Consider the following 27,505-nt stretch of genomic DNA (forward strand, 5'->3'; position numbering starts at 1 on the left):
GACATTATTGGCTGTGTTTGTTTGTTTCGTGAAAAGAAAAGAGTATGCGGAGTAGGTAGCGATAAGAATAGCTGTTTTATTGTGTGCCACTGCCTTGGCCCCTAATACTGAATGTGTTATCTGAGGGTGCAGCATGCCACACTAAGCTATGTGCATGTGACGCATGGCTGAGCAGCATTCCTCCTCCTGAGTGCATCGCAGGGCAGAGATAGTAGGAAGGCAAAGCAGCCTGACTGCCGGCAGAGAGGGAGAGAGCAGGAGAGAGGAGAGATGAAGGGAGAGAGCAATACCGGGAACATGTAGTTAAGTGGAATGAAGTACCCTTTGTTGCAGATAAGATCATTCTGCTTCCCTGGCCGGCGTCACTAAAGCGATTTGAGCACAGCGAATGTAGCTTATTATGTCGTTGGCAGACCACAAAATCCCTCCCTGACATGCAGAAATAGTACATTGGTCCAAGTAATAAGAGACTGGAATATTGCTTTCTTTTGTGCATTCATGATTTTGCTTTTATTTCTATAAAGGGTCCTCGTGTGTGATGTGCCAATCTGACGGGATGAGGAGGTGATGGTGGAACAAGGCACTAGACACTTTTGCGGAAGAAGAGGCTAAATGATGGATCTACGGCCTCTGTGTTCACACTGTCGCCCAACTTCCAGCATGGCTCATAGGCCCCTGGCCCCGGGGTCTTCTGTGGAATACACAGACAATAACACACACAAACATATGAATGTGTCTTTCAAAGACAGACCCTTTTTATTTCCAAAGTTCTCTCTTAATGTTGCTGAGAAATGTTAGCTCCTATATAAAGTCTCTACAAAACGTGTTCTGAAGTGCTGAAACCATGAGATAGCTGTGCTTTTCCATCTCAGGTGTGTTTTCTTTGCTGCATTCTGTTATTTAATGGTGTGATGTTACATTTTAATTACAGGAATTATCTGTATCATGACTCTTTAACCCTTTGAAAATGGAAAAAAATGGCTTGATTTCTTATAAAAACATGGAAAAAAGGCAATGAGCAACAGAGAAATGACCCAAAAATTAGCAAGAAATTAATAAAAAGTATAAGAAAATCCCCTGAAAAACCATTTTGGAAAAGTAAAATAAATGAATCAATCAATAAATAAATGAATGAATGAATGAATGAATAAATAAATGACCTGGAAATAGTACTTGAAAATTATAATAATTTTGTAATATTTTAAAAATGTAATTGTGATAATTATGAGTATAGTTTTTCCCTAGCTTCTTTCTTTTTTCCCTAGAAAAAAAGCAGGTTTCAAAGGGTTAAATTGTGAGGGATTTACGTCAAAATGATGAAAAGGTCATTAGTGAATCTAATCCAAGCGTTAGTTTATTGTATTTTTACTCACTCATCGACAATTTAACTGCTTTAATGCAACTAAGAGAATATAAACAGGGCCGGCTCTTGACTTTTGAGGGACCCAAGAAGGATTTGGTGTGTAACTTGCTGCCACTTCACATGGCACTAAACTATCGTGTTTTGTACTATGAGCAGCACATACATATTAAGCTAATGTCCTGTATGAGCTCAGATGTGAAGCCACATGCAGAACAAAAAGGGCAGACAGGCGTACAAACGCAAAAGGGAGCTTTAATGCCGATGAAACATCCAAAAGACAAGCAGGTAACCAAAACGCAAAGAAAAAATGAAATGCAAATCAAAAACTATACTGAAACCAACAAGGATCACAAGAAAGAACTCAGGGGTGAAGACAGCAGCAAACACTGGAGACACAACAAGGAGGACCACAGACAAACTGAGACACACTGGTATATATACACAGGGAGCCAATCACAAAAACAAGACACAGCTGGGGAAGGTGGACAGAGGGAAAAGAAGGGAAACCACAAAGGAAAGTGAGGACTGTACAACTAGTGAGGGAAACCAATCAGGGAAACACTAAGATGGGAAAACACACAAAGGAGGGAACAAAAACCAGACATGACACATGAGGAGTGATACTACAAAATAAAACAGGAAAAAGAATATGAATAACATGAAAGAAGGTAAACACAAACAGGAAAAAAAAAACCCAAACAAAGTCCACACAACAACAGAATCATGACAAACAATAGTTAATAGAGTTTGGGTCTATTACCCCCTGACCCTAGGAATGGTCCCTTCCAAATGTCATTCTTTTAACTTCACTAACAGTTTGTTTGTTGTTTGTTGCTAAACTGTGACTTTTTTCAACATACTATGTACTGTGACTGATTCAACATTATTTTGACGTACTATGCCATGACTTTTACTGACATACAATACTACAACTTTTTTATCACTTTTGCCAACATACTATACTATGACTTCTTTTGGATTTTCTTCAAAATACTATGCTATGACTTTTTGATATACTATAATATAACTTTGTTAAAAGTTTTTTTTACACATTATACTTTTATTTTCAGTATACTAAACTATGATTTTTGTTTTTTTTGACATGCTATAATATTACTTTTTTCAATATACTTAAGTATGAATTTAGAACATCTTTTTTGAGATACTATATTGTCACCTTTTAACCCTCCTGTAGACATACTATAATATGACTTTTTTCACCGTTTTTTCGACATGCTATATTTTGACATTTTTCATCATACTACTGTAAAATTTAAAAACAGTGCTTTCGGCATGCTATCGTTTGACTTTTTTCTATCACACTATAGTAAGACTTCTTTAAGAGTTTTTTCTACAAACTATAGTATGAATTTTAAACCTTTTTCAACATGCCATACTTTGAGTTTTTTCTAATGTTTTTGTACATGTACAGTTTTTGCGACATACAACACTGAGTTTTTCAGTTACGTTTGACTTACCTGATAAAACCATACAATAACAGAGGGGCCTTGAAGCTCTGGGAGGGCTGACTAACTCTGGATAGAAACTGTGTAAATTAAATTTATAGTCCTATGACAGTGACAGACAGCAACAAACTAGCCACCCTACTAATAGTGTATTCTTGGACATATTATCACATGATCTGTGTGCATCTATACTGAACATGTAATCAAATATGAAGTACTGGACTCACAGAGTGTACACAGTGGAGACGCGGCAATGTGGATTTAAAGCAGGAAGTGATGCCTTTTCCTGGTCTGGTCTGTGGATTATAGTGGCATGGAGCAGGTCCTTCCTTCTAATGTGGTCAGAGAAAGGAACAATTTTTAATTGATAGAGTGATTGATTTGTGATTAAGCCTCAGTAAACTGTGTGTTAAATTTGTGCTTCCCAAACATGCATTTTAGCTGAAATGTTACATTTTATAACACATTTTATTGTTTTGGGAAGTACTGAGCATAAGACTTAGTAAATGAGACTTGCATTATACTTCTGACTTCTGAGAGAGTTTTTAAACAGATGTTTCAATAGTCAATGTTTCAATGCAATAGTTTTTCTGTTGTTAAACAACGCCCCCATTTACTTTAACACAACAAGAATTTTCTCCGTTTTTGGATTCTTTGTTCAACATGGAGACATGCGAGAAAAACGTTTTGTTTCCATTTTCAACATAACAAAAGGTGAGTATGTGATACATAAATGATTATTTTGTGGGTGAAGTATATATTTAATTAAAAATGTCAGTTGCTTGCAGCTGATACTAATTAGCTTGTTCAATGGGCAAAGTTTTGGTAATCCAGCAGAATTAAATCCACTGTTTCCCAGTCCCCGTGGCTTAGCTAAGTACAATCTACTTGTGTGCACTTTAAGTCATTTAGTTACAGAAACACAAGGAAACAGCTGACCTTGCACAGATTCCTTGATTTATTTGGCTAGCACCATGTTTTTCTGGAAAAGTACAAGCACCTTGAAGAATAAGGCCATGTTTTTACAGAGGCGAACATAGACCTTAAGTTTTTATGGTGTCGTGTTAAATAAACTGCATTGTTCTTAAGCATCAGAACAAAACGAGCTGACTGTGTAAACCCTACAGAGATCAATCGAAGCAAACGTGATGTTTTAAGCATCCACTGTGTTCGCCTACTGTACGTCATGACCTCTAACATTTTACAGCTAAATTCTTTGACCCATAGACCTATAAGCTCATATAAACCTATTGTTATACTACGCTGATACCAAAGTCATCTAAAGGATGCACATATAATATACCCCAGATCTATTTTAAGGTCCCATAGCCGTATTTTTAAGACCTCTGACATATCACTTGACTCCTGTCTTTATGGCCTTTGCAGGTCTCTGACTGAGTCGTGTTTTTATTGTTTGTCCATGTGATCTGCATTTAGGGTCTCTGTCAAAAGTCAGTCTCTCTCTCTCTCTCCTTGCCTTTCACTTCTCCTTTCCTCTTACCCACTAACACACATACTGGTCACCACCAGCGGCGTGCCATGCAGAAATAGCATCATCCCCCCTCTACCCTCCTCCTCAGACATAAAACTGTCTCCCTGTCCCTGAACAGAGGACCAGCCTTTCATTTTCAGCTGCTCCCTGATTCTGACAGAAGGAGTAAGGAAGGTGTCTTTTCCTCTCCTCTGCCCCTTGGAGGGATAGATGCTACCATTACATGCCATTTGATCCCAGTGGCCAGTTCACTTGATCCGCGGCAACTGGCCCGCTGAGCCCCGCGTGCCTGCCTGATGCTCCCAGAGGTGCTAATGCAGGTGTATTTCACGGGAGCCGGCACACGGTAGTGAAACTGTGTGAGTGTGTTTGAGCCAAAGCACCTGGCCTACTTTCCTACTATGGCACAGCACATTAGGAACGTTCTCCTGTGTGGCGGAGGTAACTGGCACATGCTGTGGATGTCTGTGAAACTTTAAAACTTTGACCTGTTTTTGATCGCTGCATCTGAGAGCATGCTAAACAGTACTCCTTAAATCAACTGGACACTTCAGTTTTTTATTTTTTTCTGTGACATGAGGTGAATTTAACGTGACATATTTTTGATGGGGAAAATAACAGCAAGGCTATTTTACCTCCGTAAACCTAAAAAATCTTTCCTTTTCAAGGTAAAAAGATGCCACAGCTACATTAGCAGCTCTTCGAGGCTGAGCTAAATGCGGATGTCAGCATGTTAACATGCTCCCAATGACAATGCTAACATTATTATCACATACAACGATAACCACATTTTTCATTCTAGTGTAGCTTGTTAACACGATAGCTATGGTTGCGCCGAATAGTTGGATGAAACAGGTATCTGTCACAGGTAGTTGTGTTCAATCTCTTAACACTTTTGATCATAATTTATCTAAAGCTCAATTCCGAGGCTGTTGTGAAAAGTAGTTTTTTGATTTTAAAACAAGAAGAAAAAAACGACATCAACTGTTGATTGACCCATGTCAATTTCAGGCTTAAAATAACATCTTCTGATTAGGCCACACCTACATTTGCCTTAAAATCCTCCCAGTACGGATTTGGATACAGATAAGGTAACGGTAACAGTACAGATAAGGTACAGGTAACAGTGTACTTGGTAATCCTGAATTCTAACATTTGTAAATCATCTGAAAACACAAAGTAAAGCTGAAGGCAGTAGTAGCCAAAAAGTCAAGTCAACTCATCATGTGAGGCAGGCTGTGCTCATGCACTGTTAGTGCATTTTTCTACAAAAGTAATGAACAAAAATTGCTATATTTCCCACTGAATGATGAGACAGTAATTCATTCATAACACACATATTTTGGAAGATTCGATTCTATGAACAATGAGCTTTCAGTAGTAAAGAAAGAAGCAGTCCTGAGTAGTCTGGTTTAGAGGGATGTTGGGGTTACAAAACATAGGAGTCTGGTGCCCACAACCTTGTGATTTTTGAGTGAACTTCAAGTCATTTTAAGGTAAATCGTCACCAAGTTTCTTTTCCTAAATCCAACTACAATAACTGTAATTGCCAAACCTTAAGACGCCCACCCATGTGTTTCTTTTACTAAACCTAACCAAAGTGGTAGTTTTATTAAGGATGTAACTTCATTCATTGGGTACTAACTCCCCGGCCATCATACAAACTGTTCTGTGTGCAGTTTCGCAGGATATCATATGAACCATTACTTGTTTGTATAACTGTTGATATAATTTACTCAAAATCACAAATATCAACCTCATGGTGACGGTAGAGGAAAAGTCAGAGGATGACCAAATTAAGTAGGGTTTATCCTCTGGGGACCTTGAATGTCTGTACTGAAAATGTTTTGGATTATGACTTTAATTCAAACAGGCTTGAATCTCAACGGAGGATTTGTTCCTCCCGAGCAGCACGTGCAGTCGATATTGCAAAAAAGCACAACATGTAAATCTGGGACACACAGTGGCCCCAGGATAGAGAAATTAAGTCAAATCAGGAAAAGAGAATATACATCTTTTTTTGCTGTTGTTGTGTTCTCAAGCATCTTTAGCTCACTGGCGCTTTTTCTTTGGACATGCAAAAATCTACTTCATTTTATTCTGAGCTAAACGGCAAGGCTCAAGGTGAACCAAGAGTTCCCAATCTAAACCATTAAGACACTTCAATTCTGATCCGCTAATGTCCGCCTGCCCACGCCAGGTCTCCTGTCTGAATGATCCGCGCTTTCAGTTAACCTCGCTGCAGGATTTGTGTAGGTGCTTAACCTTTGACAATAAACTTGTCTTAGAGTCGCTGTGACACCACTAACAGTAGAAAACTGCTCCCAACTCTGCAGTAATAACACCCTCGGGATTTCTTAGCACCTTTCCTTCTCTGTCAACACTCAGCAGCTGCCAGCGCGGCTCAAATATCCATCAGCCACCAGCATGGACACACGGCGAAGGCTGCAACACTGCAATATGAACCAAAGCTGACTGGTCAGCTAGTACAGTGCCATAACGGGCCCTCAGATTGGGCAAATGATACAATCGGACAGCCTGTGGGATCGGTTTTCTCTGACCCTTGTGGTTGTCATAACTAGCCTGTGTTCAGCACCAGATACACATTAGGTCATAGCTTGTAACTAAAACCTATTGAAAGTGTATTGTAATGAAGCCTTTTTGTGGGCAATGGAAAGACTGAATGGTCCCTAATAACTCGTCTTGGTGACTAGATACTTACAGGAGGAAAGCTGATCCGCTGCACGCTGGACCGAAACATCACATGCCTGCAAGAAGAGGAGAGAACAGAGAGGGGGCGGGGGGTGGCTGTCAAATAGACGAAGAGAAGAAGAGTGAGAGAAGAAAAGAATAAGGCCATGCATGATCAGAGGCAGAGAAAATGAGGGAGCAGGTTGGTGATTGCTCCTCCATCTTTGTGCTGCGAGGAGATGAGAGAAGAGAAGGAAAGTTGTGAGAGGGGGAAGGATTCAGCGATCAAGGGATGATTCATGGGTTGTCTGCTCCGCTGTGATCTGAGAGTTAAAGAGAGGCTGTTTGTCGAGAGCTTACTTGCAGGGAATCTTCTCCACTGGTTTTGCTGTCACGTCGTAGTCGCACGGTGAAGTGTTTATATGCTGGCACAAGGAATAAAAATTAAGAGGTGTTTAAATATCTATGACGGTATCAGCATAAGCGTTTGTTTTTTTTCTCAGTTGGTTGTGTTACATCATCAACACCTGGCTTGGGTTTCCAGCACGTTCTATTTCCTGTTAGTCTGCTGCAGGTGTATTTTGAAGAACATCTACTGTACTTTGAAGCAGTGTACTGATGATGTGTCAACTAGTTAATTATACCCTGAAGCTAAGAAATGCATACTATGTAAGGGGCTATGAGTGAAAACACTTCATGTTAATAATAACTTGAAATGACTTTTCCCAAAGTTCAAAAACAACAATACATCATACATATGAAGAATGTGAAAAACTGATGTCATCTATACTCTAACAGATATGTAAAGATGTATTTTTTTGGTTTTAGGGGGTGTTCTGTCACAAACATTATTGCTTTTATAATTTTCATGAAAAACTAATGTTAACATGGAGGGACTTCACTTTCCCAAGTATTTAAGCCTTTGAATCTGAAACAAATTGGTTTGATTGCTGGTGGAAAACTTGTGGAAAAAGGCAGCTTGGCAAGAAATGACCCTCAAATTGCAAGAAATAAGTAATTTAATTATTCAAACGAAATCATTATATTTCTGATAACCATAATTATATTTGGTAATATAATTTTTTTCAACTTTTTTCAGGCCATTTTCCTGTTTTTTATAACTTTGTTTTTTGTGTGGTTGGTTGTTATTGGGGGGTTTTGTGGTATTTTTCCGGAAATTTTCTTGTACTTTTTACTGATTTTTTGCAATTTTTTCTGTGTTATTTCATCTTAAGTTGCCTTCTTCCCATGTTCTTGAAAGAAATGAAGCCAGTTTGTCCAGTTTTCGAAGGGTTTAGCAAAGCAGCCCTGTACAATACTTGGAAAAATCACAACTCTTGGCTTTTATTCACCAAGGGACGGCTACAGCGTCTGTCTGCATGTGCCACATCTATGTACAGCCTACAGTGGCCCTGAAAGCTCAGTGCAGTGCAAAGAGAACACATGCAAATAGACACAAGCAAATGAATAAATAATCAAATATATCTGACACCTCATTCACAGCAGTTAAAAAACGCTTTTATCAACACAAAAACATCAATTGGAAGACACATGCGTAGCATTTCAAAAAAGTGCTGTAAGAAACTCATAACACAATGGAGAGTGTTTCCAGGGAACAGTTGAAAGTGATGCACACTGCTGGAACTGTTGTTGTTGTTTGTGGATAATGAAGCTATTGAGGTCCACTATCCTGGAAAATTACAAAGAATATAAGTTTTTTTTTTTTTCTTATTTTCACATTGGGATGGCATGATTCAGATATTATTCAGATATTTGCTGTGAATGTAGCATTGGCCTCTTGGTAATGTTACAATATCTGTATAATGCAATCATCGTAACGAAGAAAATACATTTTATAATTCACAACACTTGTGTTGTGTATCTTGCAGCACTTTTTTTTATGGTCGTCAAGTTGATGTCTTCCTGTGTCACCGAGTTGTTGAAAATGTTTTATAAAAGCTGCAAATGTGTCATCAAATTTAGACAGACTTCTTGTCATTTGCTTTTGTCAGTTTGCATGTTGTCTTATTTGCAGTGTGTTGACCTCTCAGGGCCACCGTTGACATTGTCTTGCATGTCTATCAGGAATTAATAAGACACTTTTAAGATCTGCTCCATAGCACCATTAGTGGTCAAATGCACCACAGGGTTGACTTAAACATGCAGACACAAGAGTGCAATCTAACTTTCTCAATAAATCACAAAAAAAGAAATAAGTGTATTCCTCAAAACAGTGAACTATTCCTTTATAACTGCATCTTTTAACATTGTATTAAGGGTCTACGTTATGACTCTTGTATTTTATCTCTGTTTCTCCCTATTGCTGCTCTGCATGTCTGCATGTTGTGTTTAGTGCGCTGTTGTTTCATGTTGCGTGCATGACTACTTTGTGCTAAAATACTAAATGTTGTTGCTGTGCTATTGTTCTGTACTGTTGTTCTTCTGTTTCTTGATGCTTCCCATGGTTTGTGTTCTGTCTGGGGAGTTCCTGTTTGTTGTATCAATTTTGTCATTTTACAGGTGTCAGAACAGAAAGAGTACAGTTGAAAATTAGATAAATGAAAAGAAATGAATGAGTTTCTTAATGCCAGCAGGATCACTGAGGGTCATGTTTGATCCTACCTTATCCCTGATGCCTAGGGTGACGATGTCAGGCCGAGGACAGTTTTTGAAAGAGTAGGACGCCTTGTTCATCAGGACCTCCTGGATGGAGTCAGTGAAGTCATATGCCCCGGGTAGAAGCAAATCCCCTTTACGCACACCCAGAGTTTGGGCTTTTCTGCCCATGCCTTTGAACCCATAGGTCTTCCTCACTGGGTTCAGTTCAGCTTCTTCAATGAAGTCACGGATGTGATAGACACCTGGGATGGGTGTGTCCTGTAAGGAGGTGAGAGGAGAGACATTTAGGGAATGTATTTGTCTGACATAGCCAGACCTTTCTCCACAGTGCTGTGTCAGTGCTAGAGAAAGGTCTGGAGCCACATATTATCGTGCTCTGGCTTGTTCTTATTTCTTGAAACAAATCACAATAGTCTTGGGCACTGCAAAGCCCAGGATGCAGCAATGGAGCTCTTGTAAAATAGGCCTAGTGTCAGGGGAAACTTGTTTTAGTGCAATATTTGCATATGGGGAGGCAAGCACTGTCTTCAAAAAGGCTAATTTTCCACAAATGGGAACGTCACAAAAAACAGTAGGCCTAACAGACGTGTGTGTGTGATTTAACTTTCAGTGACGAAAGACAATAATTGGATAATCTGTACCCTAGAGGTAAAGCCTCACTATTATTTTGCTCTGGAAGAGCTCTCTCCACGTTAAAACCGCAGATGATTCGCCAGCTGTTTGTGGTTCTTGCAGAACATTATCAGGATGATATCACAGAAGCTCATGTGAAGTGGAACCAATCAGTAATTTGGTGAGGTCAGTGTCAATGGTTCATGCCTCCACCGTGGTAAAAAGATGTGGGGAATTAATTCCGACTCGCCGTCAGAAAATGGATTGGGTATGAGAGTCATGTGAGATGGAGTCTGGGCTTTTCCAAGGGTGTTTTGTTCATTGTAGACCTTTGCAACAATTTACCCAAAGAACGGAGAAGGCATATCATACTACACAAACCAAATCTTTGTCAAAAGTCGCTGTTTTCCGCATGTAGGTTGTTAACACAAAAGTTGTTGTTTCCTGTAGTGAGAGGGATTTTGAAAACGTGATCATGCAGATAAAATGGGGGTCAAATGCCATTCTAGGTAGCTGGCCAAAGGCAGGCTTATTGACACAGTCTACATCAGTAGGCTAGAGAATGTGTTTACACATGGCCAGGTTCTCCGATAAACCCTTTTTACACAGAGATTGTGTTACAGAGCCGCTACTAAGTCCCTTCTTTGTGAGTATTTAAACACACCCAGATTTTTAGACAGCATACCAGCACTGCAGAATCAAAAGAGGCGAGGTCAAATCACTTTGTTTTCCCAATTTACAGACACTATGGCCGGTGTTCTTTTTTGTGAGTTAGCTGCTAACTGCTATTAGCTGCTTTTTAAATTTCCATTCCTTATTTACAGAACAACAAGGCAGCATAATGGAGCAAAATTATTGCATTGAACAGACATGTTGTCTCCGTTACTGGACTGTTGTCCGCAAGTGCCAGATTCAGCTCAAGCAGCTGGAACGCTAGCATAAGTTAATAAACTCTTTTATGACTGTTTTTGAAATTTAGATTTTCATACTTAGCAAAATGCAATAGTTATTTCCAATTATTGTTTAGAACAGGGGTTACTAACTGGTCCAGCTAGTCCGTAATCCTTAGTACATGGTCTGCACATTTGATAAATTACCACAAATTCAATTTTATTTCATAAAATGTAAACAAGACATTGGCTTAGAACATAAAACATATTGCAAGAGTTAACAGCTCTGAGCAAAAAAAATTACTGTACTTCAAAATAAAGTGTGTTTTTTTACAAATTTGACATGTTCATCAGTCATCATCATCTATTCAGAATGCACCCATGACCCATATTTGGACCGCATCCCACCAGTTGGGAACCACTGATTTAGAATGCTACTGAACTTTAACTGAATCTCATTCATCTTTAAGTACTGGCAAGCAATATCTTGGCACATCATGTAAACTCTGGCATTTCATAATAAAAATGTCTGTTTGTATAAGCTTATATTAATTGCATAAATGCACTATAAATGTACAGCAAACCAGCTGTATTTTCTTTCAATTTACATTTAATTGTCAATCCACCTAGAATCTGTTAGCCAGCTGATTAATAATGGAGCCTGAGAGCTGGGACCACATTAAGATAAACTGATAATTAATTAGGTCCATGCATTATTACCACAAAAGCTCTGTAAGGCACTTAGGGACTGGATTCACTGTAGTATCAGTGGATTTATTTCTGGCAGACTGCACACTTTGGACACAGACAATGGGATAGTGCTATGCAATAAAAGCCATTAACTGAAAATGTACTACACATGAGCTAATGAGCCACTCGTTTGGGCCTGCACTGAAGCCAACATAGCAGCCTCTCCTCCTCCTCCTCAGTAGACAGGCTCTGATAGCACTCTGCAGCGTGACACCTACTTTCAGTGTTCCCAGCCACCAGCTCCCCCGGCCACACAGGTCCACCTTGTCATCGCCCTGCAGATAAGAACAGGATACAAGCCAAAACACAGTAGATAGTTTCTGCTATGATGACATTGCTATGCCAACAATGTGTTGATGCATCTCCACGTGTCATCCTGTTCTTAACCAGTCCAGCTCGTCCTCATTAACCGCTCCGAGTTATGAGGGCTTTAAAGAGCCTTACCTTATCTGTTTTATTGCCACCCCTGGACATGTCACTGACTTTGGAGACGGCTTTGTTTTTCCACACGGCCGTCTCCTGCACTGTGCTCATTGTTGCTCACTATCTGCTCGACTGGAGCTCCACTGACACCTGACCACCATTAAAACTGGGACTGTTACTATAGCAGCGACTCCACTATCGATCAATTTTTCAACAAGCTGGCCTGGTGGAGGGCTAAATTTAGACTCACCGACCGGTTTGACTGAGAGTAAGACACAATGCACCAAGCCAGCACCGAGGAACACACTGTGCATTCTGCAGCTTGTTACTTAGTCCTCGTTATCATCGTCCACCATCGTGTGATATTTGGAGACATACTGTGATATTGATTAGAATATACAAATCTAGAAGTTTCCACCACAGTGCAAACTGCAATTCAGTACAACACAAAACAGGAATACATGTCGCATCTACCAAATACGTGTAAAGGACAAGCCTGTGAATAAGCATTGGTTACCAAACTAGGGTATTAAGAGCTAGCCATTTTTGATTAAAAAAATGTTCAGAGAATGGTACAATGCAATCAGTGCACTGTTTTAGTAACACTTTCTTAGGGTAACATTCTCTATAAACATTTTTTTCCAGTGCTACATATCACATTATATTTTCTTTTCTTTTTAAACAAAAAGGTCTGTAATCTCTGAATGTTGCTTTCTTCTTATGTAACATTGTGGGAACATTTTATAAAAAGAATATTCTATTTAATTCTCTATCACCTCTCAACATCACCAAAACATCACCAGAATGTTTTAACATTATGTTTTAGCCAGCATTTAACCTTACAGGAACATTACTTGAAATGCCAAACATCTTTAAAATGTTCTTTGAACATTAGGCTAAAATGCTTTCTTTAAAACATTATTGCAACTTGTATGTAACTTTAGCCAATGCTGTGGGAAAGTTTCCTGCTAGCTGGGCACCTGAGGTCCGCAAGAGAGGCAAAGTCCCCACTCCTCTGTCCCCCATGGAACCTGATTTCAGGAAGAAAAAAAGTATGTACAGCAGTCGACAAATAATTTTTGGATCTACTTTAAATTGTGCAATGAATAACATATACCTTAAGTTTGAGTCAACGTTGTTGCGTGTGAAACCAACTCAGTGAACTCAAATATTTTAACAATAAATGTAGTAACTAAACTGAGGTTCAGTAACAAGACCAAGCTTCTCTTTCCCATTGATTCAAATCACCTGCGCCTCATCAGTTCAATCACCTGCTTCGACGTATACAGGTGTGTCTAACCCCCTCTACCCACCCCCTTGTTTATCGCAGTTTTCACAATCCCTCCCCCCCAGCAACAACAACATCCCATCATCACAACTCCATCTCCCCAAAGTCCATCATCCCATCAAACATGACCCTGATAACCTTGGAGTCTCATTCTTTCCCCTACAATCAAGTGAAATTCATGGCACAATTCAAATGTAAAAAAATGATTTCTCTCTCACCCCTCTATCCTTTGACATGAGTTTGAACCCTAGAGTGACATCACCTCCCTTGTGTTGCTTTCAGATGCTTTTCGGAAGTATTACAACCTTGAGCAAATTCGTGCAACTTCTGTCAAAAACATGAGAAAAAGGCAATGAGCAACTTGCAACTGCAAGAAATGAGTAGATTTAGAAAATGATCTTTAAATAGCTAAAACAAAATGTCTAGAGAAAAAAGCTAGGGTAAAACTAAATTTTTAATTATTATAATTACACAATTAAAATTATGTCAAGCCCCTTTTTAAGGACCTTGCCAGGTCATTTCCGTTTCTTTTTTTTGTTGTTTGTTTGATTTTTTTAAACATTTTTTAAAGCTAATTTTCAGGTTGTTCTCTTACTTTTTACTAATTTCTTTTTATTTTTTGGGTCATTTCTTCATTTATTGCTCACTGCCTTCTTACTATGTTTTTGAAAGGAATCAAGCCAATTTGCTCAGTTTTCAAAGGCTTAAATATTAAATCATAAAATTCAATTTCGACTATTCCACATTTTTTGAATACTGTTGTCTCGTGTGTAGTTATGTGTATGAACAGTGGGCTCTTTAAATGAGGAAATTAGGAACACGGCAGGTTTTAGAGTGTGATACTCATATTGAGAAACTCTTTCAAACTAACCCTCTTCTTTATGCATGAAGCTTTAAGTATCTTACCTCTTGTGGCATACTAGGCTGGAGTGTGAGAAGCACGCACACACACACACACACACACACACACACACACACACACACACACACACACACACACACACTCTGTCACTGTCAGTACAACAGAACTAAAGATCATCACCTGAAGTGAAAATCTCGCTCTGGGAGCAAAAGTGCAACATTCAGCCTGGTTGCTAGGCTACATGCAACACATGGTTTGAATTAGCCAAGAATTCATCTTTACACTGCTTGTCAAGGAAGTCTCATGTGGCCTGAGAGTGCACGAGGAGACACACGCAGAAAACACACACAGCTAGCAAAGGAGCTGTTTGAGGTTGTCTCCCTTTTAATCACAGCACCTGATGTTCACTCTTATGTTTGGACAATGTGTGAATACATTGGAGAGCCAAGACCAGTGTTACGTGTGCTGTGCAATTAACAGCTTTTTTATAAGTAGACTGTGACGACACTTCAGCTGGGAGAGTTTTTTAAGTTTTGTGATAATTAGTTTTGACAAGATGAGAGCCACTTGTGTCATGGATTCACACCTGAAATTGGTGTGGATCATAGTGTTCCTTCGTGTCCTATGACTTGGAAGTGAAGCAGACTCTGAAAGGGATATCGTTCATTTTTAGCCACACATGTAACACAAGATTAAGGAAAATCAAATCAGGGGTACTTAATTAAATTTACATCACAGTCTGCTTTAATGTACAAGTTGTGTGTTGTGTAGGGCCCTAACATGCATGACTGACCAAAAAACTGCAGCCCACTCCCAACGGACAGTCAAAACCATCACATTACTTCATAAAAAGAATACAGTTGAAGGTTTTTTTTCTAGATTTGCATTACAAATGTTTGTCAAACTACTGCATTCAATAAAGGAAACAAACTTCACCCAAGAGGCAGAGCTGAGGTCCACAATAGAGCTTTATTTTGTCATTCATCAAAATAACAAACTTAGTATCTCTGCAAGCTACTGTAACAAACTCAATAATCAGAAATTAACAAAAAGAAAACAAAAAAAAAACAAAACAGGTACACCTCTATTTACACCATGGTTTCTGATGTACGCTCTATCACCTGCACCTCGTGATTGGGGGCAAATGCCAAGTAAGACATGAGGCAGTCAGCTTCTACATGGTGCTGTGCCAACAGTAGCAGACAACACATGGCCTATGTAGTCAGAAGGGGACCTGGACAGTACAAGGCTAATCCAATGTCGAGTACCATTGTGTGCACTTCAAAATAGAAGCCTTTGATCCCACTCAGTGCTTTTATTTTAATGACAATACAGATTTGATCTGAGCTTATCTGAACATTAAGAGGCATTGGCTGATGCTCCTCAGTGCTTTTGGAAATTAACAGGGGACACTTTAAATTTAAAATGGTAAACATTTCATGTGTATTTCTAAGCAACAAGAAAAAAAAATATCCTATCAAAAAACGGAGCATCCTGTCCTCAATACAAAAATGGGAATTATTACAGGGTATACAAACTCAAGGATCCATTATGACTGAGAAAACAAGACAATTTTCAAATCCGGGTAGATTGTAAATTTTATTGGAAAACAAAAATATACAACTTGGAATGGATTATTTGAGGCATGACCAGAGGTCATAAAAAAAATAAAAGAAAAAGAAAGAAGTAAAAGTAGTGAGTAAAACATTAAAAAGCATGGTAAGATTAGTCGTTTTCTGGTATATAGAACAGCAGATACAAAAAGAGTTTGTACGAGTACCTAGGAGATACACCCGTGTCATTTTTTTGCAGTAGTGCAATGCTGAGAGATTTCCATATATACTTTGTCCGTAGTCCATGCAGAGTTAAACTCCTCTACATTGTTTCCATGCCAACAGTGTTGCCAAGTGACAACCAGCTGACAGGTTTCCAATGTCGCCATGCGTGGAGGGGCCCCGAGCACACAAGACGGGAAGATTCGAAGTTCTCCGGCTCCCAGGGGCCTCCACAGGCTTCTGGTTGTATGACCATTCCGTCACTCCAAAACACCATGACAGCAAAAGAAAGGGACATGGGGACAAGAGCCTATGCAGTTTACATGCAGTTCCTTTGGACAGCAGAAGGGGCAGGGACGAAGGGGGGCTATTAAGATTTTACAGATAAATTACACAAAGAAAAAAAGGCAAATTATTTATATACGAAATCTGTACAAGGCCTTCACTTCGCCGTCATCATTTGTACGAACTCTGCAGGGGGGAGAAAAAGAAATGTTGCGGCTCAGTATCCTACGAGAGACCTAAATGGAGTCAAAATATAAAACGCAACATCTACCAACCTTCATAGTTGACCTGTCCATCTCCGTCAATGTCTGCTTCTCTGATCATCTCGTCCACTTCTTCATCAGTCAGCTTCTCCCCAAGGTTTGTCATCACATGGCGCAGCTCAGCAGCACTGATGTATCCATTGCCATCCTGAAATTTACATCAGTTAGTTCACACAGTCTTAAAAAAAATGCTGCACATATGTGTGTTATATGTATGTATAATATATATATATATATATATGTATGTATGTATGTATGTATGTATGTATGTATGTATGTATGTATGTATGTATGTATGTGTGTGTGTGTGTGTGTGTGTGTGTGTGTGTGTGTGTGTATGTGTGTGTGTGTGTGTGTGTGTGTGTGTGTGTGTGTGGGGGTGCAGACAGCATTTACCTTGTCAAAGACACGGAATGCTTCTCTGATCTCCTCCTCACTGTCTGTGTCCTTCATCTTCCTGGCCATCATGGTCAGGAACTCTGGGAAGTCTATCGTTCCATTTCCTGAAGATGGAAATCAGACATCGATGAGGGATTTCCATCTAGCAAATCAACAGTATGCGTGTGGTTAGCAGGTTTTGAGGCCAGATTGAGTTCTCACCATCAGCGTCCACTTCATTGATCATGTCCTGCAGCTCTGCCTCTGTGGGGTTCTGGCCCAGAGAGCGCATGACTGTGCCCAGCTCTTTGGTGGTGATGGTGCCATCTCCATCCTTGTCGAAGAGCGAAAATGCCTCCTTGAACTCTGATAGCAAAAAAAAAACAGTAGATAGGCTTCTTTAGTTGGGCAGAGATGTCACACCTTTTGCTAAATATACACAGCAGAACTAAGACCGTAGTTTGAATTAAAAAAACACTGTAAAAGGCTAAAAAAAAGATTAAAAATCCATATAATGCTATCATTCCACCTTGGATAATGAACTCCTCTTTTCCTTAAGTCTGTAAATCACCCTCACACAAACCCCAAATAAGCTCAGGACTCAGTCAAAGAGGCTTTACATTAAATATGTTTCAGTAATAAACTACCTACGGCATACTGATGAGCCCTCTTTGTTTTGGGTTTCAAGTGCAGTTGTTTCTGGCTAAACAAGGGCAGCCTGCACGAGAGCAGGCAGCAGGGCAGTCAGGCTACATCAACAGCAAACGACAGCCTGGGTGGTTTGGTGGAGCCGTGAGGGACGAGGAACAATGACACACTCATCAAGTGTGATGAGGCCAACGGGCAATGTGTAGTGGCATGCAGCAACTCATCAGCGTCACAAAAACTACAACCTGCCCTGCCATTTGCGGGGTCAAACACACAGGGCAACACCCTTTTTGTTATGAGGATAGGCCTACTGTCTGCATCAACTGCAGGAAGTGTCAGGGACGGGAAAGGGTTCTTAATTCCTCTGCTATAGGCCATTAAAAGTCACATCACTGCAGATGCTTACTGTGCTTTAAATGACTGTACATTTCCCCAAGGTAACAGAACATGTAAGTGCATGGTAACATCATGCTGTTTGCATAAATCTTAAACCGTCATGCGTCAGCAAAACATGAGGCAACATACAGCAAGATTATCATCAACAAATTGTGAAACCTGAGACCTAAACTGAATTAAGTAAAGAGGAGCCGGAAGATCTAATCAGGGAAACCACTACAACTGTGCCACATTTTATACATGCACCGAATACATTACAGTAAGAATCCCTGAGCACATACTGGCTGCAGAGCCTAGACACACACTCACACTCACACTCACACTCACACTCCGCCTGCATGATTTAGATTACATCATCTAGGTCTCATCTTAGGATATCAGTGTACTAAACCCAAGTTACTATCACAATTGTGCTTGAATCATGCCATCCAAAGAGAACACACCCAGGGCAAAGGACACATCATGCACTGCATGTAAAAGCTGACTGCCAACACTTCTCCAGAACACACAGCCCTTCCAGATTACATCATATATTACATGGCAACCATGAAAATGCAAAGTTTTCCATGAGGGAGTCCTTCTGTGCTCTAGAGCCAGCAAGCAACAGCCGTTTCATTCATTCCTGTTTTATGACCAGTAGGCTGCCCTGAGGAACGCCTTAAAAGGCAAAAGTATAAATCCACTGCAAGGGATGCAAGGATCCATAAGGAAGGCCACTTGGCAGGATATGAGGCAAGTAGTAGATCAATGCAGCGATGTCTTACCCGCAATCTGCTCTTCTGTAAGCTGATCAGCCTGTAAAATACAACATGAAGCAAAAAAAAATAGAATTAGATTTAATATGTTAGAACAACATAGATGACCTCACAGTCAGATCCCCCATTTATTCCTTTGCATTTGATACAAACACATTAATTGTACACTGGTGACTCATCTGGAAGTTAGACTAGCTGTAACATCATCTACAAGATAACACAAAACAGGCGTTTTCGTGTCGGTTAACTAACCATCTTGTTACTAAACTTGGAAGCCCACAGGAATCTCGATAAAATGTAGGACGTGCCGTTTAACGTCAAATCTTTCTACATTTGACTGTCAGATGACGCAAACTTTATTAAACAATGGACGACTTACAATTTGGCGGTAAATGTTAGCTAGGAAGCGCTAAAGTTAGCTAGCTACCATGATATGCCGGCTCAGTTACAGACGATCACCAACGCTGCACACTTTTAGCAGAATGACTGACTAATACAGCAGTCGTCACAAGCAAGCCATCGCCTGGCAAATAGTCACAACATTATTTTCAATCAGCGTTTATCGTTAAGAGTGACAAATACCGTTATTCGACGGACAAATGTTAGACGGCCACCATTACAGTACAGTCCATCATGCTGATAAGAGTTGCATGAACGCAACTTTATTGGAGAACGTAACTCCCTATAATACAGTTTGATGTGACTGTGCTAACGTTAGACACAAAGATGTTAACTCACTGAACTTGTTCAGACCAACGCAGCTTCAGCTAACGTTAGCTTTGTCTAACAAGCTAACATTACCTAGCATCTAGCAAGCTGTCATTTATTCGACCAGCACTGCGGTAAGTTAGTTCACGGTGGCTTCAGCTTAGCCACTGGTGACGTTATTGACATTAATTTCGCGCTTTTAAAAAACGACAGATGCTGTGGGACTGCCAACCGATTCTAGACTGTAGAGAAAATGTAAACTTGCTTTTTCTTACCATTTCGATGTAGATGGAGCGGCTGGTTCACGACAAAATCCGTAATAAACTAGAGCCAACACGAAGCCTACGCGGACTGACAGCCTCTATGAACACACTGAGATAGAAGCAACTGGACTCGCCTTTAACGGCTACCCTAAACTCCTCCTCTTTTCAATATCCCTCCGCCAACTTCCTTTTTCCTCAGTTATTAAAATAATCAAAAACACGCTTAGAGACAACATAAGCTACACGCGAAAATCAAAATACACCAATAGCACCCTCGCACGACTGTGGTGTTAGTTTTGACGTCACTATTAGAAATGATATCGCGTATAGTTACAGGTCTACATAACGGAGTATGAATACTTTCTGCTACTCTGTGATGGGGCACAAGACGTCGCTGAAAGAAATCGCGCTCTCTGATTGGTGTGTTTGTACCTGCAATGCGTCACTCCCATGGTCTGCGCTGCCGCTGCATCTTGTCCATAGACATCCCAGTCAGTGCCACAGGCATAGCAGACAAGCTTGTTGCACAGTGTGTATACATATGGGCATCATCTTTAGGGAGACCCAATAAGATAGTTTTGATAAGTAATTAGCTACCAGGAGCATAGTTTGGTACTTGTAACTGGGGTATTACTGACCCAGTTTGTGCTTACATGAGTTTGTGTATTTCCTGTTGCTGCAATGTTTTTCTTTTCTTGTGTTTTCATTTGTATTATATTGTTACCTATGCTTTTTTTAATGGCTGTTACATAGACTGTGATAGAGTTCAGTGTGTGTTGCCTGAGGTTTATGTCTGCTGTGACAGTCTTCATCACTTTAAATGTTATGCATAATGAGATGCAGTGTCAGGACTGAAGTGTTTGAGTGTAATAGTTTGTAATAAGTGTGCGTGTGTGTGTGTGTGTGTGTGTGTGTGTGTGTGTGTGTGTGTAATATGTGACTGTAGCAGGTGATGCTGTCAGGTGACTGTATTCTCAGGTCTAATTGTGCTGCTGGTGTGGATGGGAGTATCTGATAGCCTGATTGCTTATGCCTGACTGGTCTCCCAGTGACCACCTGTCTCTGGCCTGATCCCATGGGAGACGCTGAGGAGGAGGAGGGTGGACAGGGATGTGCATGGAGAGTGATGTGAAGAACCACTCAGAGAATGTACTAGAATCTCCACGTCCCAAAACAGCCCCCCTTCCTTCCCAATTCTGCTGCCTCTCTTATTATTAGACACGGATGTCACACTAGAGAGCGGGGATTGCAAAAAGCTCAATATCTCACACGTAGATGGAAGGAATGAGGATCCAAAGTGGTTCCCACTTCCATCTGCGCTGTTTGCAGAGGTGATGCTGCCTGCGCCATGTGATCTGCTGAGCAGCTTTAGAATCAGCCAGGCTTTTTCCCAACCTACCTAATCTGGAGCACATTGGATTCTTTTCATTTAAATCTGTTTTTCTGCGACAGGGTTTTTGTCACTGTGCAGATTATGTAATTCCAAAGGTGACGGCACAAAGGCCCGTCACAAGAACCTGATAAGCTGGAGCATGTGTGAACGACATGTATGTATGAATTTACGTATTAATTCTCTGAAAATACTGCTGAACTTAGATGCTATGTAACAGTGACGGGCGGACTGATTCCTTTCAAAGTTTCGGTTCCTTTGAGTAGATTCAAGTAAATGGATCAAACCTTTTGAGTTTTGACATTTTTCGCTAAATATGGTGCCAGTTTCTCTACGGCACTTTGTAATACAACACAACATTATGCTGCATACATGTGGTGTCAGAATCATCTGAAAATTGACTTCTCGATCTTATTTCACGGATCGTTTGACACGTTTTCTGTGCTCCTTGTTAGCAGTGTGTTTACATGCTTTAAGCAATAAAAAAGAACACATCCTCTTTGCAGCGTCCTTGTTGTTTCCACATTTAAATCTCATGGACTCACTGAAGTCAGAAGAACGACCATCCAGTGAGCACTGTCCTTAGCTGGCAGAAGCCTCGACTTGAGTCTGATTCAATCGATTCTCATTCACCCACTATAGCAGATAGTGTGAGCAGTACCCTGTGATAACAGAAAGTGGTAAATAATCAAGGATTCATGAGCATTCAGACATTTGACAGGGTGACCTGGTAAAAACCTTAAAAAAGTAGTTCAGGATGATTCATTTGTTGATTTCTGCCCGTCGCTACTATGTCATATGTAGTTGTAATGAACACTTGGCTGCATTTCCTCTGATAACCACATGTTCTAGACATTCTTATAGAACCTATATGGTAAATTGCTCCAATCAAACAGTTGTTAAGAGACAATGGTTTACTGTGGGGTCATAAATCTAAATCAGAATACCTTTTTACCTCTGTCTTCCTGCCAAATTTCCATAGCCACCCTGCACCCACTTTGCAGAATCAGCTGTTTTTTTTTTGGTTGATGACATGCCCTTCAATGATCCCCAGGCCTCAGAGGACCTGCTCCAGGTCAAAGGTGATTTTAGGTTGGAGGTTAATATGGATAGGGAATATTGGAGCCCAGGAGACGTGACTTTACGGTCTATATAAACCTGAAACCAATCTGCATGATGTAAGCCAAGGAGGATTCATAACACAGTGCACGGTACAGTCTTACAGTGTTTTTGCATTATGAATGTTAGGTATTATATTAACTGATTTTGTTTTGGGTTTTTTTACTTAGATTAATCCACACACTATGCTCTCTACTATGTTCTCTACTACCCTCGTCTTATCAGATCTGTGAATATGTAACCACTTCAGGTAATGAGTCCTTATCAGACGCAGCCCTGCCCAGAACATTTATATAAAACGAGCGCTTTCGTTTCCATACTGCAGGGGTCAAAGGTCATTCTGGTTCAGCTGAAGCAGGGCTGAAGGTGCCCCCTCCATCTTCATTAATGTCACCTCCCAATAGCCTCTAACATCACTCCCGCTGATAGCAGTTAGCATTGTTCCCTTTGCAGGAAAAGCCTACCATGTGGGACAGTTCAGTTTTGGCAGTGGGGGCAGGTTGGCACACGGCATGCGAGATACAGTATATGGTGTGTAGTGTTATTGCGCAATTGTGCTATAAAGCAGCTTTTAAGGAAAAAAGCCTAAAGAGAAGGCGATTTTGTGCACCTAAGTGGCTTTAGGGGGACTTTGAGGGATGTAGTGCTGGTGACAAATATGAGAAGATGTTTACCTGTGTAACAGAAAGACACGGACGCCATTATTAATGAATGAGGTTTAGTAATGCACCTGCTGGTTCCTTGCCAAGGGAGTGGATCACCTTTCATGGGAGTGAATGGCAGTTGTTTGTGCGTCATGGATGTCAAGCTATAAGTGAAAAGACATTGTATGAGCGCACATGCAGGCATCTGTTTGCTTTTGGGTGTGTTTGGACATCCGTGCATGTGAGACTGGCCTATACGCCTGTATGCAAATTCTCCCATACAATCTGCACTGATGGTATATACGACAGGAAAGGGGTGTGTTTGCGTACGCATGTATTTTTTATGACCCACGGGCAATGTCGGCTACATCTGACAAGCGTCTAATAAGAATTACCACTAATGCTTCCCAGCATGCTCAGGCCAAAGGTCTGGCTCAGTCAATGGACAAAGTTTACGGCCTCCAGCAAACCGCCCCCAGTAAGCGTGAATGGTTTTACAGCCGTGCAATAAGAGGCATCAGCAGGGCCAACAACAGGCTAGTCGCACAGGAGCCAATCCCATCGGCATTCTGGCCTACCTGTTACTGAGAAATGACATGTTTTCCAAAATTACATCATGAGGGAGAAATGATTAATGGCCTCAAATCGGATAAGAGGATTTGGTCGGGCCTGCTATTCCCTGCCTATTTCAATCATGTTGTGATGAAATGGATATAGTGTTAAGCATGCACTTAGTTTTCTATCCCCCTAACGTGTCTCTGTTTGTGGCCCCAGCACTAGATCATCAAGCATCTCTAAACCTGCACATGTCAGTTGTTTTATTTGAGGGGATCTGAGGGACAAAACCACTTACTGGCTGTCAAATAGAATCCCTGCTGTTGATCTTCGCTCTCTCTCTCTTTTCATTTCCCTCCTGTCCTCTCTCCCTCTCTCTCTCTGACTCGATCTAACTCTGTCCCTCTCCCTTCCTCTCTCCTTCCCTCACTGGCTTGCCTCCAGCTTGTCTGCTGCAGTCAGTTTGAGAACTGGAGTTCAAACACTGCAGCCTTCAGCAGCACATGAAACAGTGCTACTTGGAACCTTCCAGAAGTGTGGCACTACAAAGCTCTCTCGCCAAGGTGATTTCATCCTCAGTGGCTGTTTTTCAGTGGCTGCTGTTGCTGTGGCTTTTGTCTGAAACAGCTGTCAGGAGTTTTACCTGCTATGGATTTTTCTTTAAAATTCTTTCCAGAAGTTTCCTGTATGTAGTGTTGTCTAAGTTCACTTTCTCAATCAGCCCTGTTGAAAGTGAAACCAGTGGATTGGAGAAGCACTGCAGAGGTTAATGCAGGGGTAGCTGTGTGCACAAGTACTTTGGTGCGTAACCACAAAAAGGAACTGACAGTGTTGAGAGTGTTTTAGCAGCGCCCTGTCCTTGACCCGGGCTGTAGCATAGGCCAGGTCCGTCTCTGCAGTGTGGCAGGGACCTGCAGGGCTGCCTCGCTCCGCACCCCTCTCAGATGATCTCATCCTGCAGGGGGGCAGCGGGCTCCACCGCATGCTGTGGCCACTTCCAGATGAAGGCTGCAGAGCAGGTGTCTAGTCGCCTGTGCATGTGTGTGTGTGTGAGCGACTGTGTGTGCGTTTGTGGCTGTGAGAGTGCTGCGTTTCTACTTAAACCCTACTCATAAACAAATGTGATTGATCTGCCTCGTGTGGAAGACTCAGCTGCGACACCTGGTGGCTGGAGACAAAATTGCAGCACAGCAAAAGAGTGACGTCGCAAAAGAAAGAATTAATTATGGGAGATGCAGCAGTGGAAAATAACTAAGTACACAAGTAATTTTACTTAAGAAAAATATCTTAAAAGTGTACCTGAATATTTCCTTTTAATGCTATAATTATACTTAATTAGTTGATATTTACTTATTTGAAGGTGTACAAAGATACAAAAATATGATCAACACCAACAATACCATGTATTTCTGTAGAATAAGTTGTGTAATTAGGTCCACCTCTACAACATTAAAATGCTGTTTACATGTGCATCAATAATAATGTAATACTATATGTATAATATAATAATACAATAATAATAATAATAATATAATTTAATATAATATAGTATAATAATATAACACTACATAAACTGTGTCGTTCTGCTTAGTGATTTCTTTTCATTAATTCTAGGTTAAAATACCTAACAGCACTTGTAATGGAGTATTTTTACACTGTAAGATTATTTATTCTGGCACTGATGAGATGAAGATCATTGTCGTTAATGTCCACTTTACTTTGATGGCCACAGTGTGCTTTATTTGACTTTAATTAACTATATAAATTGATTAATACTGCCCCGATTGTCAATCCAAAACAAGATTATGATTCAGTTTTTCACCCTGCCAAGAGTAAGATGTGAAAATGACATGCTCACCTTTAAAGACATTGAGTCCTTACACAATTACAATCTCTCAGCAGCCTCATTACATGACATGTATCAGCTTGCAGGAAGATGACAAACGTGGTATTCACATTCCTCTCCAGTGAGAGGTCAAAGGTCAGGGTGAGCTGCAGAGAAAATCCCTAGAGAACGTAAAGAGTGGCATTCTTGTTAAATGATATCTTAAAGGAACACTTCACCCTCAAAATGGTAATTTGTATGTCAGTTACTTACCCTGTGTTACTTTTAATTTGTGAAAAAAACTTTGTATTTCTTGCATGCTTTAATAGTGAATTAAGGATCCAAAAACTGGGAAAATTCTTGATGAATTGAAGTACATGGGGGCCACGTCAAAGCTACATCAAAACATCTATTTACAATCACACAACTTGAGTCGAATAATACAAGTCTCATTTATCAGGTTGTATGCTAAATGTTTCCCAAACATATGCACTTTTACCAAAACGTTACAATCTGAATACTTTCACATATACAGTACTGTAAGTGGTGTGTTTTCAATAGAAAGGTTTTTGCAAATTGCATGTGTTTATGAAGTACTGAACACACAACTGAGAGACAACGACTGAATGAGACTTGGATTATATTGAACAATTTGTGTGATTGTTCGTAAAGGGGTATTTTGTTAAACATGGACCCCATTTACTTCAATTCTTTAAAAAAAATCAGTTTTTGGATTCTTCGTTCACTGTTGAGGCATGCAAGAAAAACAATCCTTTCTTGTGTTAAAGTCACACAGTCTGTTTCCCCTCTTGTAAAGTGACACGTTGGTTACAACATTTAAGTTTCTTTGTTCTTGAAATAATATCTCCACAGCACAATGTTGCTAAATTGGCACTTTTAATGATTTATATTATATTTACAAATCTTTTTTTTCTAACTTGTAGTGACAGTCCAGCTTTAAAAAGACAGCTGCCAGTTGAAAGACTGAATTGCTCTGCTGTGCTAAATTATCTGGGACACAATCCAGCAATGAACAATAATTTAGTGTAATCCCAAAGTGGGATGAATGCTTTAATAAAACAGTGTCACCTACTTTTTAATGGTTTGTGTGCTTGCAAAACAACAGCACATAAATTGACTATGTTTTAGTGATTATGACTGATTCAGATATGGATGCATCACTGTGCATTTTGAGCAGGCTCGAGGCTCAGTGTGATTGTGAGCAGAGGGCAGGAGTCTGACGCCAGGTATCCTGGCAGATGCTAATGTTCCTATCAAGGAGGCAGTTGGCCTAGTATCAGCTGGAAACTAAAGACCACTGCAGTGGTTTGCTTTTCATCACTGTCTCTAGCCAAGAGATGGTTGAGTTCTGCTGGGTCAGACCCTGACTGTAAACTGTTGTCCTGGCAAAAAAAACTTCCAGCTCAAACTTGGCAGGTCCATCGCTCAGCGAAGAGGATTGGAAATAATTGACTTTAAAAGTCACTCAGGTTTAATTACTTGTGTGTTACGATATAAATAAGAGTCATTCATCTTGTCTTTATAAAACACATACAGGGGCTCCAAAAGTGCTTGGTTTTGTCAGCTGGTGCATTATTGCGTGCAAGTGTGCAAGCTTTTTAGTGCCTGTTTGAGGGATTAATGTAGATACTGTATGTGTGACTTTTTGGTATGTACTATCTGTAGCGCTGCCTGGGTATGTAGCTGTCCAGGATCCGAGGGCTGCTGTGGGTTATGTAGTGCAGGGCAGGGTCGGAGTAGTTGAAGGGCGGAGGGTTGTACTGCTCCTGGATGTATTCTGGCAGCATGGGGGGGAGGCTGGAAGAAAACAGAAGCCAATCAGAATGCAGCAGTAAACGCCAAACTACCACTGTCAGCCGTAAAGTGATAAAAACTGTAAAGTGTCCCTATTGTCTCTTGCACTGCATATAAGGAGTTCTTCAGCCTGCATCATGTTGATCATTATGTACTGTGTAATTGTATCTAGTGGTGATATATCTCCATCAAAGCCAGGAGTTAGATTTCTGCACATTTTGTACCTCTCT

General features: G+C 40.4%; 2 protein-coding genes across 2 annotated transcripts; both read right to left on the bottom strand.

The window, feature by feature from the left end:
* Positions 1-545: 545 nt before the first annotated feature.
* On the bottom strand, positions 546-12,417 carry stpg4 (sperm-tail PG-rich repeat containing 4). The gene is made up of 7 exons (XM_042502635.1): positions 12,328-12,417; positions 12,102-12,158; positions 9,635-9,889; positions 7,373-7,437; positions 7,044-7,089; positions 3,057-3,161; positions 546-691 (listed from the first exon to the last, which is right to left on the bottom strand). The coding sequence occupies exons 1-7, from the start codon at positions 12,415-12,417 to the stop codon at positions 584-586; spliced, it is 726 nt and encodes a 241-aa protein (XP_042358569.1). The 3' UTR covers positions 546-583.
* Positions 12,418-16,042: 3,625 nt separating this feature from the next.
* calm2a (calmodulin 2a (phosphorylase kinase, delta)) lies at positions 16,043-20,046 on the bottom strand. The gene is made up of 6 exons (XM_042501739.1): positions 19,940-20,046; positions 18,966-18,996; positions 17,380-17,523; positions 17,176-17,282; positions 16,792-16,927; positions 16,043-16,702 (listed from the first exon to the last, which is right to left on the bottom strand). Exons 1-6 carry the CDS (start codon positions 19,940-19,942, stop codon positions 16,674-16,676), a joined length of 450 nt encoding a protein of 149 aa, XP_042357673.1. The 5' UTR covers positions 19,943-20,046; the 3' UTR covers positions 16,043-16,673.
* Between the last annotated feature and the right edge of the window lie 7,459 nt (positions 20,047-27,505).

This window comes from Plectropomus leopardus, chromosome 15, assembly GCF_008729295.1.
Source record: "Plectropomus leopardus isolate mb chromosome 15, YSFRI_Pleo_2.0, whole genome shotgun sequence".
Classification (NCBI taxonomy): domain Eukaryota; kingdom Metazoa; phylum Chordata; class Actinopteri; order Perciformes; family Serranidae; genus Plectropomus; species Plectropomus leopardus.

Excerpts from the sequence above, each read along its gene's own strand:
- stpg4 (XM_042502635.1), bottom strand. The coding sequence starts at position 12,417 with ATGAGCACAGTGCAGGAGACGGCCGTGTGGAAAAACAAAGCCGTCTCC. Across the intron at positions 12,159-12,327 it reads GTGGCAATAAAACAGATAAG|GGCGATGACAAGGTGGACCT; the intron begins GTAAGGCTCTTT and ends TCTTATCTGCAG. Across the intron at positions 7,090-7,372 it reads GTGGAGAAGATTCCCTGCAA|GCATGTGATGTTTCGGTCCA; the intron begins GTAAGCTCTCGA and ends CTCTTCTTGCAG.
- calm2a (XM_042501739.1), bottom strand. Across the intron at positions 17,524-18,965 it reads TACAGAAGAGCAGATTGCGG|AGTTCAAGGAGGCATTTTCG; the intron begins GTAAGACATCGC and ends TTTTGCTATCAG. Across the intron at positions 17,283-17,379 it reads CAATGAAGTGGACGCTGATG|GAAATGGAACGATAGACTTC; the intron begins GTGAGAACTCAA and ends TTCCATCTTCAG.